At 43.3% G+C, this 15893-nt stretch overlaps 1 protein-coding gene across 1 annotated transcript; it reads right to left on the bottom strand.

The window, feature by feature from the left end:
- Positions 1-707: 707 nt before the first annotated feature.
- Positions 708-15278, bottom strand: LOC144488342 (GATA-binding factor 3-like; the record flags this gene model as incomplete). The annotated part of the gene is made up of 2 exons (XM_078206392.1): positions 708-2433; positions 15019-15278. Coding segments are annotated over 2 exons (560 nt in total), but the record flags the coding sequence as incomplete, so codon positions are not given.
- Between the last annotated feature and the right edge of the window lie 615 nt (positions 15279-15893).

Below are 15893 nucleotides of genomic sequence, written 5' to 3'. Positions count from 1 at the left end.
CCACTCAGTCAATTCTGAACAGGTTTTATCCAGTTCAAACTCCAGAGCTTGCAACTCGAAGGGCCAGATCACTACATAAAACAACAGATTCAAACTTGTATACTTCTTCTGTTCATTTATTAATACAAGTAGCATAGTATTCCATTCTTTACAAGGGATAGGAACAGGTCAGGTAATATCTATCCACCAATAACTTACTTTACTAGAAAAAAAAAGAGAAATACTGTATCCTTAAAGCTCCACATCTGAAAGGTACTGCGTAATGTACAAATAACTTAGAACCTGTTACATTTGTCTGTGCTGCCAGTTCTCTATGTCATATTGCACATCTCTTTTTTGGCTTTGTCAGTACCTTGGAAATCATAAGAACAAGACAGGAATTATTTTACAACGAAATATAAAGGAAATTTAGAGGTGCAATGGATGACATGTGTTTAAAACCAGCCACTAAAAAGATGCACAAGTGGTTATTATATAACCATGGCTCCGCGCCATGGATAAGGGTGCACAGCACCATCAGTGTGTTTGGGTGGTTTACCGGCACGGCACTGTTTACAGGACTGACCATAACTTGCTTGTTAACTCCCAGATGTGCTGAATTTAATGAGTTTTTACAGTTATTTAGACCTTTATTAACTTCATGTGGTTGAGGTAGAAGAGATTGGACAAGTTGAAAGCAAAGGAGTTTCTTTTTCTTCCCCCCCCCCCCCCCCCCCCCGCCCCTTTTAAGAAAGGGCTTGTAAATAGAAGCTGTAAATGTTTTATCCAAATCTACTTTGGAAAAAAAATAATATATAGACTGTAGCAGCTGAAAGTTTAGAACATGGAGCTAAGTTGCATTTTTAATAATCATTTTAATGTTGTATGTGAAGTTAAGGAGATGACGGTTACAGTACTTGACTCTCAAAGCTACAGAAACCCTCAGAGCAAGACCTGAAGATCACAGGAGGTACACATTACCAGAACCACAGTATTTTGTCACTAGGCCTCAGGCTATGAGGCCAATAGTGCTAACATGCAATTTTTATATTTCCTGTACACCCACAAAAGCAGAAATGTTGTGGTGAGAGGGACAAGCAAAAACAGACGCTGAGGTGCCAGGAAACCATCCAAACATCAGCGACCAGAACAAAATTTAAAAACCCTCTCAAGCAGAACCGCATTAGATCAACAAAATTAAATCTAGTTTATTTTTTTTTTAAAAGAAAAGAATTATTGAACAAAACCGTAGCAGTCTTTTTTTTTTCACTAGCAATTATAATTCTGTTAAATGTACACAACCATTCAGTCTGTATAGCGTGTAATGAAATAATTCTTCTACATCATCTTCTGGTAGTCTGAATTACTTACATACAAACAACAGTTACAGGAACTTGTTCACAATGCATTTCAGTCAGGGACAATAGCTGTCCGGAGACCTCATTGGCAATATCCGTGTATAACACTGATTGCCTGCAACTGATAGTACTTCCTATATGGAGACTGAAGCCCAGATAAATGGTCTGTCTACAAGGTAATGCATCAAACAACTTCCGCTGGTGTGAGGCAGTAGATCTAGGAGTTTGTTTTCGGCAGTTTTACGAGCAGAGAGGAGTAGTCTGGCTCTCTTCTGTCATTTTGCTGTCTCCCCTTTTAAACTCTGTGCATCCCCCTCTTAATCCCGAGGGTCCGCTCCAACCATCCGCGGGTTGATCAGGGTGCTGAGAAGAAGTCCCATGCAGTCACACAGTTGACCCATTCTTCATTGTATATTTTACAGGTACTTGCAAGATTGGGGCATAGGGAGGGAGGGAGGGAGGGAGGGTGGGTGGTATCTTGTTTAAAATTATTTTTCACAGCACAAGATCCTGTCTCACAAATAAACGGGTGATGAGTCTACAATGGCGTATTCACAAATGGTGGATGAAGATTCAGTGTTGGAGCATACATACACAGCATACTGAGCTCCTTATAGGTGATGTCTAGGGAAACTCTTTATCTGAAGCGAAGCTTACTAACAGAAGTACAGTTTATAGTCGTCCAGTCTCAGAGGCTTCCTATCATCTGAAAACGGGTTGACGTTGCTCGCTTGTTTGGAAAATGTTAATGCAAAGCAGGCTTGCTCTGCAGCCCTAAGCTCCAAGCAGGAGATCTCTAGCCCATCGCTGTGACCATACTAGAGGGATGGTGAGGTCCGAAGGACAGGCTGGAAGATGGGTGCATTGGCGTTGGTGTCGTCAGCATGTGGCCCGAGTGGCTGAAGGGTGCAATATGATGAATCGGGGACATGTGTCTCGGGAGGGTTGTGGGGCTGAAAGAACTGGCCTTGTCCATGAGGCTCTTTGAAAATTCATCCAGACCATCGTGGGTCTTTTTGCTCTTCTTGGATTTACTGGACATTTTCCTGTTCCGGGTCTGGATTCCCTCCTTCTTCATGGTCAGTGGTCGGTTAATCTGCAGGCACAAGAATGGAGATATTTTAGAATATGACATTTCCTTTCACACTCTCTGCCCCTAACCTACAATATTCACTCATGTAAGTTCTGACTATTGCTGAGGCAGGGTTCTGTGGGCACAGGCAGCTGTCACCAAATAAGCCAGCCTTCATGTGTGAACATTGGCAGGCTGTTCAACCACATTAAGCTCAACTCAGTCCTGTTCTCAACCAGCACACATACACACACGTGCACCACACACACACACACTCGCAGTCACACACGTGCGCACACACACTCAAGACACACACACACACACACTCAGACACACACACGTGCACGCACACACACACACAAGGGCGGCACAGTGGTTAGCACTGCTGCCTCATAGCACCAGGGACTCAGATTCAATTCTTGGCTTGGGTGACTGTCTTTGCGGAGTCTGCATGTTGTTTCCATGGGTTTCCTCCGGGTGCTCCGGTTTCCTCCCACAGTTCTAAGATGTGCTGGTTAGGTGCATTGGCCATGCTAAATTGCCCCTCAGTGTACCCGAACAGGCGCCGGAGTGTGGCGACTAGGGGATTTTCATACTAACTGCATTGCAAGCCTACTTGTGATGCTAATACTTAAACACAGACTCATACACACAGACACACACACAAAAGTGCAATCTGAAGTGACAAAATCAGCTCTTTCTTCCCCCTCCTAACATCAGATTCGTCAGCTTCATTCTAACAGTCCAAGTGCTATCCTGGTTAAGATGAGCTTTCTCACCACAGGCTTGGTTCTTGGAACTGATCTATATGTAACCTCTTGGCAAAATATTCAATTCATATATTTTCCCACAACAAGGAAAGTGCAGCTTGCTGGATTTTGTTTGTGACAATATTTTTCAATAATACATTCTGTGTAGTGTACAAATGAAGAAGGAGCTTCAAAATAGATTCTCTGCTATTTGCAATCAAAACAGAAACATTTACTTTCTAAACGGGAGGTGATCCCTTATTTTTGTCTGTCAGCTTCTTTTATGGCCATGTGGCAAAATGGACAGAGAAAGCAAAATGATACAAGAACATGAGAAAAGGAGCGTTCTCAAGTTCCGAGAGTGATATCCAACTCATTCTCATTTACAACTCTGCCACTCAAATTCCAGTCCTTAGATTCTTTGTAACTTAACAGCTGTCAATCAAGTTTTCAAAAGAACACCAACGCCTTCAAGACGTAACACAACAGGGGGCTTTGCACGGCTGATTTTCAGGCAGATGAACCTTGAATTGCAGAATCATAGAGTTTTGAAATTGTGCAGCAGTAAATGGAAAACAATAATAACCTCTTGTGGGTAATGTCAGGAAATGATTGCACATTTTAAACACTTCCCTTGATAACACTGGTGCAGCACCAAAGAGAAGTACACAAAACAGACTTTCTTCAAACTGAATTAGAATCATTATGGCCACAGAAGGAGGCCCTTCAGCCCTTTGCGTCTGTGCTAGCTCGCCTAACGATTCATGTGCTGCCACTCTCACACCCTCTCACCACATCCCTACGCACCCCATCTCTTCAGATATTTAAGAACCTTAAATCATGTGCAAAAATTCACAGCACAAAAGGAGGTCATTCGGCCCATCATGCTTGTGCCGGCTGAGAAACTCGCCACCCCAGCTTAATCCCATTTTACAGCACTTGGTTTGTAGACCTGGAGGTTATGGGAGTTCAGGTGCCTGTCTAGGCACCTTTTAAATGAAATGAGGGCTTCTGCCTCTACCACCGTTTCAGGCAGTGACTTACAGACCCCCACAACCCTCAGGATGAAAAATATTTTCCTCATCTCCCCTCTAATCTTTCCACCAATCACTTTAAATCTATGGCCCCTTGTCACTGACCTCTCTGTTAAGATAAATAAGCCCTTCCCATCCATTCTATCCAGGCCCCACACATTTTGTACATCTCAGTCAAATCTCCCCTCAGTTTCCTTTGTTCCAAGGAGAACAACCCCTGCGTGTCTGACCTTTCCTCATAGCTATAGTTTTCCAGTCCTGGCAACGTCCTTGTTAATCTCCTCTGTACCCTCACTTGTGCAATTACATCCTTTCTGTAATGAGGTGAGCAGAACTGTGCACAGTACTGAAGTTGTGGCCTAGCTACTGCTTCGTATAGTTGCAGCATAATCTCCCTGCTCTCCGATTCTACGCCTCGGTGAATAGAGGAAAGTATTCCATATGCCTTCTTGACCATTTTATTGACCTCATCTGTACCTTCAGGGATCTGTAGACATTCACTCCAATGTCCTTCAGTTCCTCCACTCTCTCAGCATCATCTCATTTGCTGTGTAGTCCATTGCCTTGTTTGATTTCCCCTTCCCACCCTCCAATGCATCACCTCACACTTCACTGGGCTCAATTCCATTTGCGACTTCTCTGCCCACCTGACCAGTCCATCGCTATCTTCCTGCTGCCTAAAGCTACCCACACCATCAACCAGGTGACCAATTAAAAAGTTAAAAAGTCTATTTATTTGTCACAAGTTGGCTTACATTAACACTGCAATGAAGTTACCGTGAAATCCCCGAGTTGCCACACTCCGGCATCTGTTCGGGTACACTGAGGGAGAATTTAGCATGGCCAGTGCACCTAACCAGCACTTCTTTCGGACTGTGGGAGGAAACCAGAGCACCCGGAGCAAACCCACCCAAGACACGGGGTGAACATGCAAACTCCGTACAGTCACTCAAGCCAAGAATCGAACCTGGGTCCCTGGCGCTGTGAGGCAGCAGTGCTAACCACTGTGCCACCATGTAAAGTTCTTGATTATTCCCCGACACTTAACTCCAAATCATTAATATACATCCCAAAAAGCAGGGGATCTGGTACTGGGCCCCGTGGAACCCACCAGAAACAGCCTCCCAGTTGCAAAAACACCCGTCAACAATTACCCTTTGTTTCCTGCCACTGAGCCGATGTTATATTCAGTTTGCTACATACCCCAGGATCCCATGGCTTGTCCTTCAGTTTGTTTAATTTAGTTTATTGAGTTTTCAAAAAGAGAATTGGGTCCCATGGACTTTTATTTTTTTAACCAGTCTGCCATGTGGGACCTTGTCAAAAGCCTTGCTAAAATCTGTGTAGACCACATCAATTGTATTACCCTCATCAATCCTCCTTAATATTGCCACAAAAAAATTAAAGCAAGTTAGTCAGACATGATCTTCCCTCAACAAATCCATGCTGCCTGTCCTTGATTGTGTCTTTCTGAGTGACAGTTTATCCTGTCTCTCAGAATTGATTCCAATCATTTTCCTGCTACTGAGATTAGACTGACCGGCCTGTAATTATCCGGTCTATCCGTCACTCCATTTTTAAACAACGATACAATGTTAAACACTCCTCCTATCCTTCAGCACCGGTGAGGATTGGAAAATGATTGTCAGACCCTCTAGTATTTCCCCCCCCCCCCCACGCCCCCACACCCCCCCCCCCCCCCCCCCACCCCACCCCCCCACCTCCCCGTCCCATTTAACAGCTTTGGTGCATTTCATCCGGATCTGGTGATTTATCCACTTTCAATGATACTAATCACCTTAATATTATCCCTCTCCCTATGTTTATGACAGCCAATATTTTACACTCCTCCTTAACAACAATGTTTACATTGTCCCCCTCTTGTGAAGCCAGACGCAAAGAATTCATTAAGAACCGTTCCCACATCTTCCGCCCCTATACACAGGTGACCTTTTTGGTCTTTTATAAACCCTTGCTTTCCTTTAAAAAAATCATCAAAAGTTGTCTTCTCGTTTTTCTTCCAACCAGGTTGTGACAAGTGAATTTGGCTATCTTGAATGACACGAGGCAAATGTAGAGAATTAATAGACAGACTTCTTTACCTGAAGACTGTCACAAAGGAGGTTTGGAACTTTCTTCCTCAAACAGTAGTGGATGCTGATTCAATTGTTCTGTTTAAGCCTGAGAGAGCCAAATTTTTATTGGGCAGGCGTATCAAGGGATATGGGCCGAGAGCAGGTACATGGAGATAGGCCACAGATCAGCCATGATCTTACTGAATGATGGAGCAGGCTCGAGGGGCTGAATGGCCTATTCCGGTTCCTATGTTCCTAAAGCACCTTTGAAAGAGTTTCTTGCTGTGATGTGTGCTACATTTTCATATTAAAGTTTATTTACTAGTGTCACAAGTAGGCTTACATTAACACTGCAATGAAGTTACTGTGAAAATCCCCTAGTCGCCACACTCCGGCGCCTGTTTGGGTACACTGAGGGAGAATTTAGCACGGCCAATGCACCTAACGAGCACGCCTTTCAGACTGTGGGAGGAAACCGGAGCACCCGGAGGAAACCCGACACGAGGAGAATGTGCAAACTCCGCACAGACAGCGACCCAAGCCAGGAATCGAACGTGGGTCCTTGGCGCTGTGAGATAGCAGTGCTAACCACTATGCCACCGTGTCGCCCCTAGGGGATGCAAGGGGATCCTAGGTCTACATTGTTTTGGGGGGAATGGGACTAACTAAATTGCTCTTGTAGAAAACCCCCACAGATACAAAGGGCTGAATGGCTTCCTTCCGTGCTGTAACTATTCTATAATTTTAATTTAACTCAGGGTTTATTTAAACCTTGGAATGTTCATTGTGCACTTTGCACGTAAAACAGAACCATTGCTCTGAGAAGATTTTTGATCTGCTGTGCTCTTTTTAATTCATTTAAATAGTTTAATTTTTTTCACTCGTGAAAGTACAAATTGCTGATCATACCCAAATCACTCAATGGATCGGTCAAAGTGGTGATCTCAACACTACCTCTGGCACTGTACATCACAGATCTGAGAACACTTTTTTTCTGCTTTACACCCTCAGGACATGTCTGCAGTCTATTGTATTATATCCAGCATCGATGTAGAACATTGCACACTACAACATTATACTACACAGGCCTGACTGTTAAATGGCTAAAATGAGCAGTTTGTTAAGTTTGCAATTGTGCCTTCAAAGCTTTCAAGTTTTGTTTTGACACACTAAGTATACAAAATGTATAAATCATGGGACGGTGTTAATATTTCTGCTGCTGACTGAAAGTAATAGTTAACAGAAGTTAAACCCAATGAAGTTCAATCAGCCAAACGCAATTGTTTTATCAGACCCCGGACATACTCTCTTCTACTTTCTTCCGTCCGAAAAAAGACATAAAATTCTGAGGTCACGTCCCAACTGACTCAAGAACAGCTTCTTCCTGCTGCCATCAGACTCTTGAAAGGACCTACCTCATATTAAGTTGATCTTTCTCTATCTCCTAGTAACACTACATTCTGCACCCTCCCCTTTCCTTCTCTATGAATGGTCTGTATAGCACGCAAGAAACAATACTTTTCGCTGTATATCAATGCATGTGACAATATTAAATCAAATCAAATGAAAAAAAACTTATTCCTCTTCCAGTCCTTCCCCTCCATTCCGAAATGTATTAGTTCCTGCAAGGTTCTATCCAGCCTCAGGTACCTCACTCGTGTATCTCTATGTAGGTCTCAAATGGGTCCCCAACTATTCCACTAAGAGCAGCACAGCCAAATCTAACCCGAGGTTCACATTCCCTTGAGGAGGGGGTCAGGGTTTGGGGTAGTGATTTCAAGACCTTTTCTTGTAATTGCCCCTCCCTGACCCAGGGCTGCTGTACCCAACTTCACCACCCCATTCACTGTCCTTGTTGGTAATCGCTAACTCAGCACAGCCCATGGCTGAAACCACAGAGCTTTCTGAAAAAACACTCTATTAATTGTTCAGAAACAGAACGGCAGCATCAATGTATGTACTTCTCTCTGACTGCTGGAACACAAACTATTGTTTTCGATCAGATGCCAGTGTACAATATTTGTTCTGCAGGTGAGCCAGTGAGTAAATATGTCGGGGCAATTTTTCTCGTCCCGTCCGCCATGGGAATCGGAGCGGGTGAGGGGCGGACCATGCAAAGGTCCATTGACTTCAGGCAGGATTTTCCGGTTTCGGGGCGAGCGCAGCCAGAAAATCCCACCTGTCATCTTTATCCTCACACATATCCATCTTCTCCAATTAAAACATCTTTCTTGCCAGTTAGCAAAGAAACTGTGGACTAATTGAAAAGGTTCCGTATTTAGGTCAAAGAATGGACTTCACCTATCCTTCAGGACAATTGAAACGTTTTTCAAAGTTCTCACTTTCTGGCTTATTGCCTCAGATACAAAAAACCCAATTGTAAATCAATTCTCCAGTCTCTGGCTTTCTCACTGGCTCAGTTTCCCTGCCCGCCTTGCCCTTCCACAACACAAATCTTTCCTCAGTGGGAAACTGTGCCCATGATATCAACTCCATTCTCTGCTCAAGGTACATGTCTTCATGGACTAGATTAAGTATGTGTCTGTTTTCCAAACTCCACTTTGAGTATTTGCTTGGCTAAACCAGGGTCTGACACAAAGCTGAAAGCAAGTTCTCCACCGTGCCAGTACAGTCGAGAACAAACCTTCAGCTGGTGGTTCTGACCTTACAGCTTTCATAGAATCCCTACAGTGCAGAAGGCCAATCAGCCCATCGAATCTGCACCAACTCTCCAAACGAACATCTTACCCTGGCCCACAACCACCCCTCCCCCCTGCCCTATTCCAGTAAGCACAGGCATGTAGCATGGTTAATCCCCCTAACCGACACATTGTTGGACACGAATGGGCAAATTTATCATGGCCAATCCACCTAACCTGCATATCTTTGGAAATGAAAGAGCAAATTTATCATGGCCAATCCACCTAACCTACACATCATTGGAAATGAAGGGGCAAATTTAGCATGGCCAATTCACCTAACCTACACATCTTTGGACCATGGGAGGAAGCCGAAGCACCCGGAGGAAACCCTCGCAGACACGGAGAAAATGTGCAAACTCCACACAGACAGTGACCCGAGGCTGGAATCAAATCCGGGTCCCTGGAGCTGTGGGGCAGCAGCGCTAATCGCTGTGCCACCATGCCACCCCTCAGATGGTTTCTCAACTGGTTTCTGATTCCCTCTTCCCATCACATAGTTTGGACCTCACCTCTCCCTTCCCGATCCTATTACAGAAGCTGCAATCGGGAAGATTACCTGAATAATCAGACTGAGAAGCATGAACGGAGTTCTCTAATGTATATTTTGAGTGGGGAACAATTCACCAAACCAGCCCAAACTTTGATGGTCAACCTTTACCCAACTAAACAAAATCCTGTCATAATGGTGTGACCAACAATAGCTATTTTAGTATCAACAAACTCTTCTTTAGTTATTGATGTGATACATATTATAATGATCGGACTTAGAAATATGTCTAATGGAGTCACATTGAAATCGACAAATACCTACACAAAGCAGTCATTTTACTCCAATATAATTCATTCTTGAAATGCTTTAAACTGTCTAGCACATATACAATAAAATTACAATTTCCCATATTACATAGTAAACACATTTCCAAGGAATGGATACAGTTTAACTTATGCCTTTGATGAGCTTAAAAAGAATGCCTTCAATCATAAGAAATCATTGATCCTTTCCAAAACTGGAAGTAATTTTATGTATTTTGCCATTGCTAAAATGGTGCCATCATTCCCCCTTTTTCTTCATCATTACCATCTCTATCTAAACACAACATACGCTCTAATCTTCTCTGCATTCTCTGGCTACTCTGTCACCAGGATAGGATAGGTGATGTACCCTTCACTATAAACATTTTGTGTTGGTCTTCACGGTGGAAGACATAAATAACATGCCAAACATTGATGACAAGAAGGCGATGACAGGTGAAGACCTAGAAACTATCATTAAAGAGACAGTGTTGGGTAAGCTAATGGGACTAAAGATAGACAAGCTTCCTGGGCCTGATGGAATGCATCCCAGGGAACTAAAAGAGATGGCAGGGGAAATACAAATGCACCAGTGGTAATTTATCAAAATTCACTGGACTCTGGGATGGTTCCCGCAGATTGGAAAACAGCAAATGTCACACCACTGTTTAAAAAAGAAGGTAGACAAAAGGCAGGTAACCATAGGCTGGTTAGCTTAACTTCCGTAGTAGGGAAAATGCTTGAATTTATCATCAAGGAAGAAATAGCAAGACATCTGGATAGACATTATCCCATTGGGAAGACATAGCATGGGTTCATGAAGGGCAGGTCATGTTTAACTAATTTAGTGGAATTCTTTGAGAACATTAGGAGTGTGGTGGATAACGGGGAACTGGTGGACATGGTGTATCTGGATTTCCAGAAGGCATTCAACAAGGTGCCACACAAAAGGCTGCTGCATAAGATAAAGATGCACAGTGTTACATGTAATGTATTAACATGGATAGAGGATTGGTTAACTAATAGAAAGCAAAGAGTGGGGATAAATGGGTGTTTTTCTGGTTGGCGAACAGTGACTAGTGATGTGCCTCAGGGATCAATCAGTGTTGGGACCGCAACTGTTAACAATTTACATAGATGATTTGGAGTTGGGGACCAAGTGTAGTGTGTCAAAGTTTGCAGGTGATACTAAGATGAGTGGGAGAGCAAAGTGTGCAGAAGTCACTAAAGTCTGCAAAGGGATATAGATAGTTTAAGTAAGTGGGCAAGGGTCTGGCAGATGGAGTACAATGTTGGTAAATGTGAGGTCATTCATTTTGGTAGGAATAACAGAAAAATGGACCATTATTTAAATGGTAAAAAATTGCAGCATGCGGCTGTGCAGAGGGACTTGGGTGTCCCTGTGCAAGAATCACAAAAAGTTGGTTTGCAGGTGCAGCAGGTAATTAAGAAGGCAAATGGAATTTTGTCCTTCATTGCTAGGGGGATGGAGTTTAAAAACAGGGAGATTGTGTTGCAGCTATATAAAGTGCTGATGAGTACACACCTGGAGTCCTGGGTACAGTTTTGGTCTCCTTACTTGAGAAAGGATATACTACTGGCAGTGGAGTGGGTGCAGAGGAGATTCACTAGGTTGATTCTGGAGTTGAGAGGGTTGACTTATGAGGAGAGGCAGAGTATACTGGGGATATACACATGGAATTTAGAAGAATGGGGGGGAATCTTGTAGAAACATAGAAAATTATGAAGGGAATAGATAAGAGAAAAGCAGAGAGGTTGTTTCCACTGGCGGTGAAAACAGAACTAGGGGGCATAGCCTCAAAATTAGGGGGAACAGATTTAGGACTCAGTAAGGAGGAACTTCTTCACCCAAAGGGTTGTGAATCTGTGGAATTTCCTGCCCAGTGAAGCAGTTGAGGCTACATAGTTGAATGGTTTTAAGGCAAAGATAGATAGATTTTTGAACCGTAAAGGAATTGAGGGTTATGATGAGTGGGCGGGTAAGCGGAGCTGAGTCCACGAAAAGATCAGCCATGATCTTATTGAATGGCGGAGCAGGCTCGAGGGGCCAAATGGCCTATTCCTGCACCGAGTTCTTATGTTCTTTTGTTTCTACTGAATTCACTTCCACTGGCAAATCAATACCAGTCTATTTCAATGCTTGCCAGTTCTATGTATTTTAGCTCAAATCTGTAAATCAGCCTGCAAATTGAATAAATGTGCTCTTTGGACAGAACTTATATCAATGTGCAATGTTTTATAACCACAGGGATGTTTATTCCCCTACCTGACAGCTCAATACATCAAATCAGCCACTACCCTTGCTTACCTATGCATTTTTGTCAGTGCGGTAACTATTTCAAATTACAATCAAAATGTTAGCACATTGAACTGTTTTTGCTCCATCAACAGTCACAAGATGACATACTGTAAAATTTCACTGAACTTCGAAATTAGTAATGGGGACTTAATGGCAGTGCTGGATTTAGGCATAAGCTAAACAAGCTACAGCTTAGGGCCTCACAAAATTTCAGAGGGTTTACAACGAAGAGAACATTTAAGAGCGGATACCAGAAAAGAAAAAGAAAGCACCAGCTTGAAGAGCAACTCAAAAAATTACCAAAATCTATGAGAGCGATCAAGCCAGCCAAATGATAAATATGTAATCAGCAAATGCATTCATTTGAAAATAATTTGTATTTTTCACTTTAAATACCTTGCTATTAATTAAAAGGCATAATTATGTTTTCAATTTTTTTGCAGCGACCCAATGTCCTGTTTTGGTACACACCTTTGTGAGACCTTTTGGTGTAACTTTTTAACAAGGGGCCTCCAAGCTTTATATAGCTTAGGGCCTCACCAAGTCTAAATCCTGCACTGCTTAATGGTAAATAAAGTATATTACAATCTGGTCCAAATACACTTAGTCTGCAATTGCTTGCCCATATTGATCTTCACCCAAACAGCCAGGCTGAGACATGGGTTGGTAGAGATTTAAGGAGGTATTATCTAGACGATACTGCAGAGATGGACAAGGGAGAAGTGCGCAGTTGCTGAGCACATGGCAAATTATTTGATGAAGAAATTGGGGCTGGTCAGGGAGCACCAAGCTAATCCCCTCAAACTTAATATCACTAAATTATTGGGGTTCAAAGCAAGTGTTTGCTTATTAGAAGAGTCATTGTATGTATGGATGGTCAGGTTAGAAAATGTCTACAATACCTGTTTATTTTTTTTGGCAAATACATTTTGTAGATATGAGAACGTTGCTTACTTACACTCTTAAAATGAGGCGAGTCATTATCTTTTTTTTTCAGTGTAACACTTTGCAACATTCTTGTAAACTTGCTAATAATAAGACTGGACAGAGACGGGCAGGGCTAGAGTCAACAAACATGACTTCAGGCCTGTGGGCTAAAGTTTATTGGCAGCTGCCGGAGAAATGAGCACCAGATGAAGTCTGTCCACACTGATGCACCCGTAAGGATTAATTGATTGAATTAGACTGGCGCCACTCACGTGACAATTACTACAGGCCCTTAAATCCTCCCCAATAAACTGGCAACAGAGGTGGTCTGTCCCGCCCCTCCCCGGACCAACCTGCTCATGTTTCACGGCTCACGCTATCAAAAGGTATCCCTGGCCACTTAAACCGTGCGTTTCTGATTTCCCTCCTTTGTCAACCTGCACTCCCACAAGAATTTGATTTAAAAAAACGCACGGCCGCACATATTAACACGTCAACCAATTCAAGTCAATTATATTCATGCGATACTTCAGCCCCAGCTCATTTACAACTGAATTGCCTTCAATTTCACTTTTATAATCGCTTACCTACTCTTGACTGGATTTTTTCCACAACATAGTTTCTGCAACCGTACTGCACAAGTTCGGCCAGACACACACTCCCCTCCCTCGCCCCGCCCCCCGCGTACAGATTGATTAACATATTAATGGCTTTAAATGATCTATTTACTATTGGTTTTCTGGGGGGTCATTTTCCCCCCCTCTGTCTTGACTTTCAATGAATGGCAATGTCATAGCGAAACTTGGGCTGTTGTTTTAGCTTGCTTTGACATCCACGTCACCTTTTTTTTATAACCACGGGGATGTTTATTCCCCTGCTTGACAGCTCAATACATCAAATCAAGCCTTTGCGGCTCCGTCCAGCTTTATACACCTTGAATTTTCAGGTTAGCTGGCACAGTGCCTGTTCCATTTTCTTTCTTGACCCTTGTTGTTCTCTTGTGCATCTGCCATTTCTTTTTTTTTGCTCAGATATAAATGTCATGTCTCTTTCTTTTACATCCGTGTTACCATCAGCTGACCTCGAGTTTAATGGGGTACATCTGGGAATGGAGTTCATTCCGTCTTAACTTTCTCTCTCCTGGGGTTGCCATACTTCGAGTAACTGGTCTTCATTACATGTCTATGCGGGTTCCTTCTCTCCTCCCCCCTCCCGTTTCACACCTAACCCTCACTAAGTCAACATGCGGGATGATTGCCCCTTGTTTATTTTTAATCAAAGAATGCCTCAATGCACCCACCTAAATATAAACAAAGTGTTGGAAATTCACCCCCATCTTATCTTTCTTGTTCCACTACTATTCCTTGCACCAAACTCTCCCTTCACCTTTTAATCTTCTCCCGCCTCTCGCCAGAAACCGATCCCTGTGTCCCCGCCTCTCATTATAGAGCTTGACAGCACAGAAAGAGGCCATTCGGCCCGTCGTGTACACGCCAGCCATCCAGCACCTATCCTGTCCTAATCCCATTTCCAGATCTTGGTCCGTAGCTTTATATGCTGTGGCTTTTCAGATGCTCAACTAAGTGCTTCTTAATGCCACTTACAATCTCAGTCCTGACCTGAAGGTAATCGACCTTGAAACATTGACTCTGCCACTACCTCCAGCCTGACCTGTTGAGTATTTCCAGCATATTCTGTTCTTTATGGCCACTTTCGGTGATATTTGTGCCTCTGTACCAACCCCCTAACCCCCTGACTCAATTTGTCAAAATTACAACTTCCCACCTTGGAGTGAACCAGCAGTGGGAGGCTATTCGGCCCATTGTGCTTGTAGAGGCCACTGGACAATGGCAACCCCGACTCCTCCCCCCCCCCCCCCCCCAAAAAAAAATAAGAAACCGACACGGAGAAGTGCAGGACCATTGCAGAAAGGGTTTTTTTTTTGGGGGGGGGCACAGGGATAAAAACAAGAGCTGCGAGGCGGCGGCTGCCTTTGCTGTGTGTACTCACATTGTGGAGCTTGTAGTAAAGTCCACAAGCGTTGCAGACAGGGTCTCCATTTGCATTCCGTCTCCACAGTGTGGTGGTGGTAGTCTGACAGTTCGCACAGGACGTTCCCGCCCGCCTGGCAGCAGACTGGAATAACAAGCACAAGGGGATTTTCTTAAAAAACACACACACAAAGATGAAATTTGTACAGGCAAATTCACAAGGCTTGAGTGCTGCTCTTTCAGTGTACAATTTGCGATGAACATTACAGATTAAGTGTGCTTAGTCCTCTCATTTTATTTGTCGACCTCGAGCCGAAAATATCTTTAAAAATTCGACATGCATGCACAATTTTTACCCTGGTTCCAACATTACAAAAGTAATTCATGTAATCCTATGAATTCATTTAATTGTATGAATGTCCACCACGCGCTATATAAATGCATTGCTCTGTTTAGATTACGCTTCATCCTGGTTAAGTTTATGGTCATATATGGGAGCCCCGATTTTAACTAACTGTCTGGGGAATGCAGGCACGCAGCCGATGGTTGGCCGGTGTGCTCGCTGTATGTACCTCACCAGCTCAAAATGGATGGCCGAATAAGGATCTGCTCACTCGAGCTTGAACCTATCGAAAAGCAAACCTACAAACATTACCTGCAGTGACTGACGCTCTGACAGGTCCCTGAGATGGATGAGTAACATCCAGGCAAGTGAACAGAAATGTATTAAACCCAACCCTGTCCAAATGTTCCACAAACAATCGCAGGTCAAGGACTGAAGTTTTAAGATGTGTAAATGCAACTTTTTTTGTGTTTACTTTTCATATATGTATAATTATATAAAGGTCTCCCTGCTTTTTACAACCAAAATGTCACCAATTAATTATTCAGACC

Source organism: Mustelus asterias, unplaced genomic scaffold (assembly GCF_964213995.1).
Source record: "Mustelus asterias unplaced genomic scaffold, sMusAst1.hap1.1 HAP1_SCAFFOLD_1478, whole genome shotgun sequence".
Classification (NCBI taxonomy): domain Eukaryota; kingdom Metazoa; phylum Chordata; class Chondrichthyes; order Carcharhiniformes; family Triakidae; genus Mustelus; species Mustelus asterias.
This window is presented reverse-complemented; position numbering and strand designations above follow the sequence as displayed.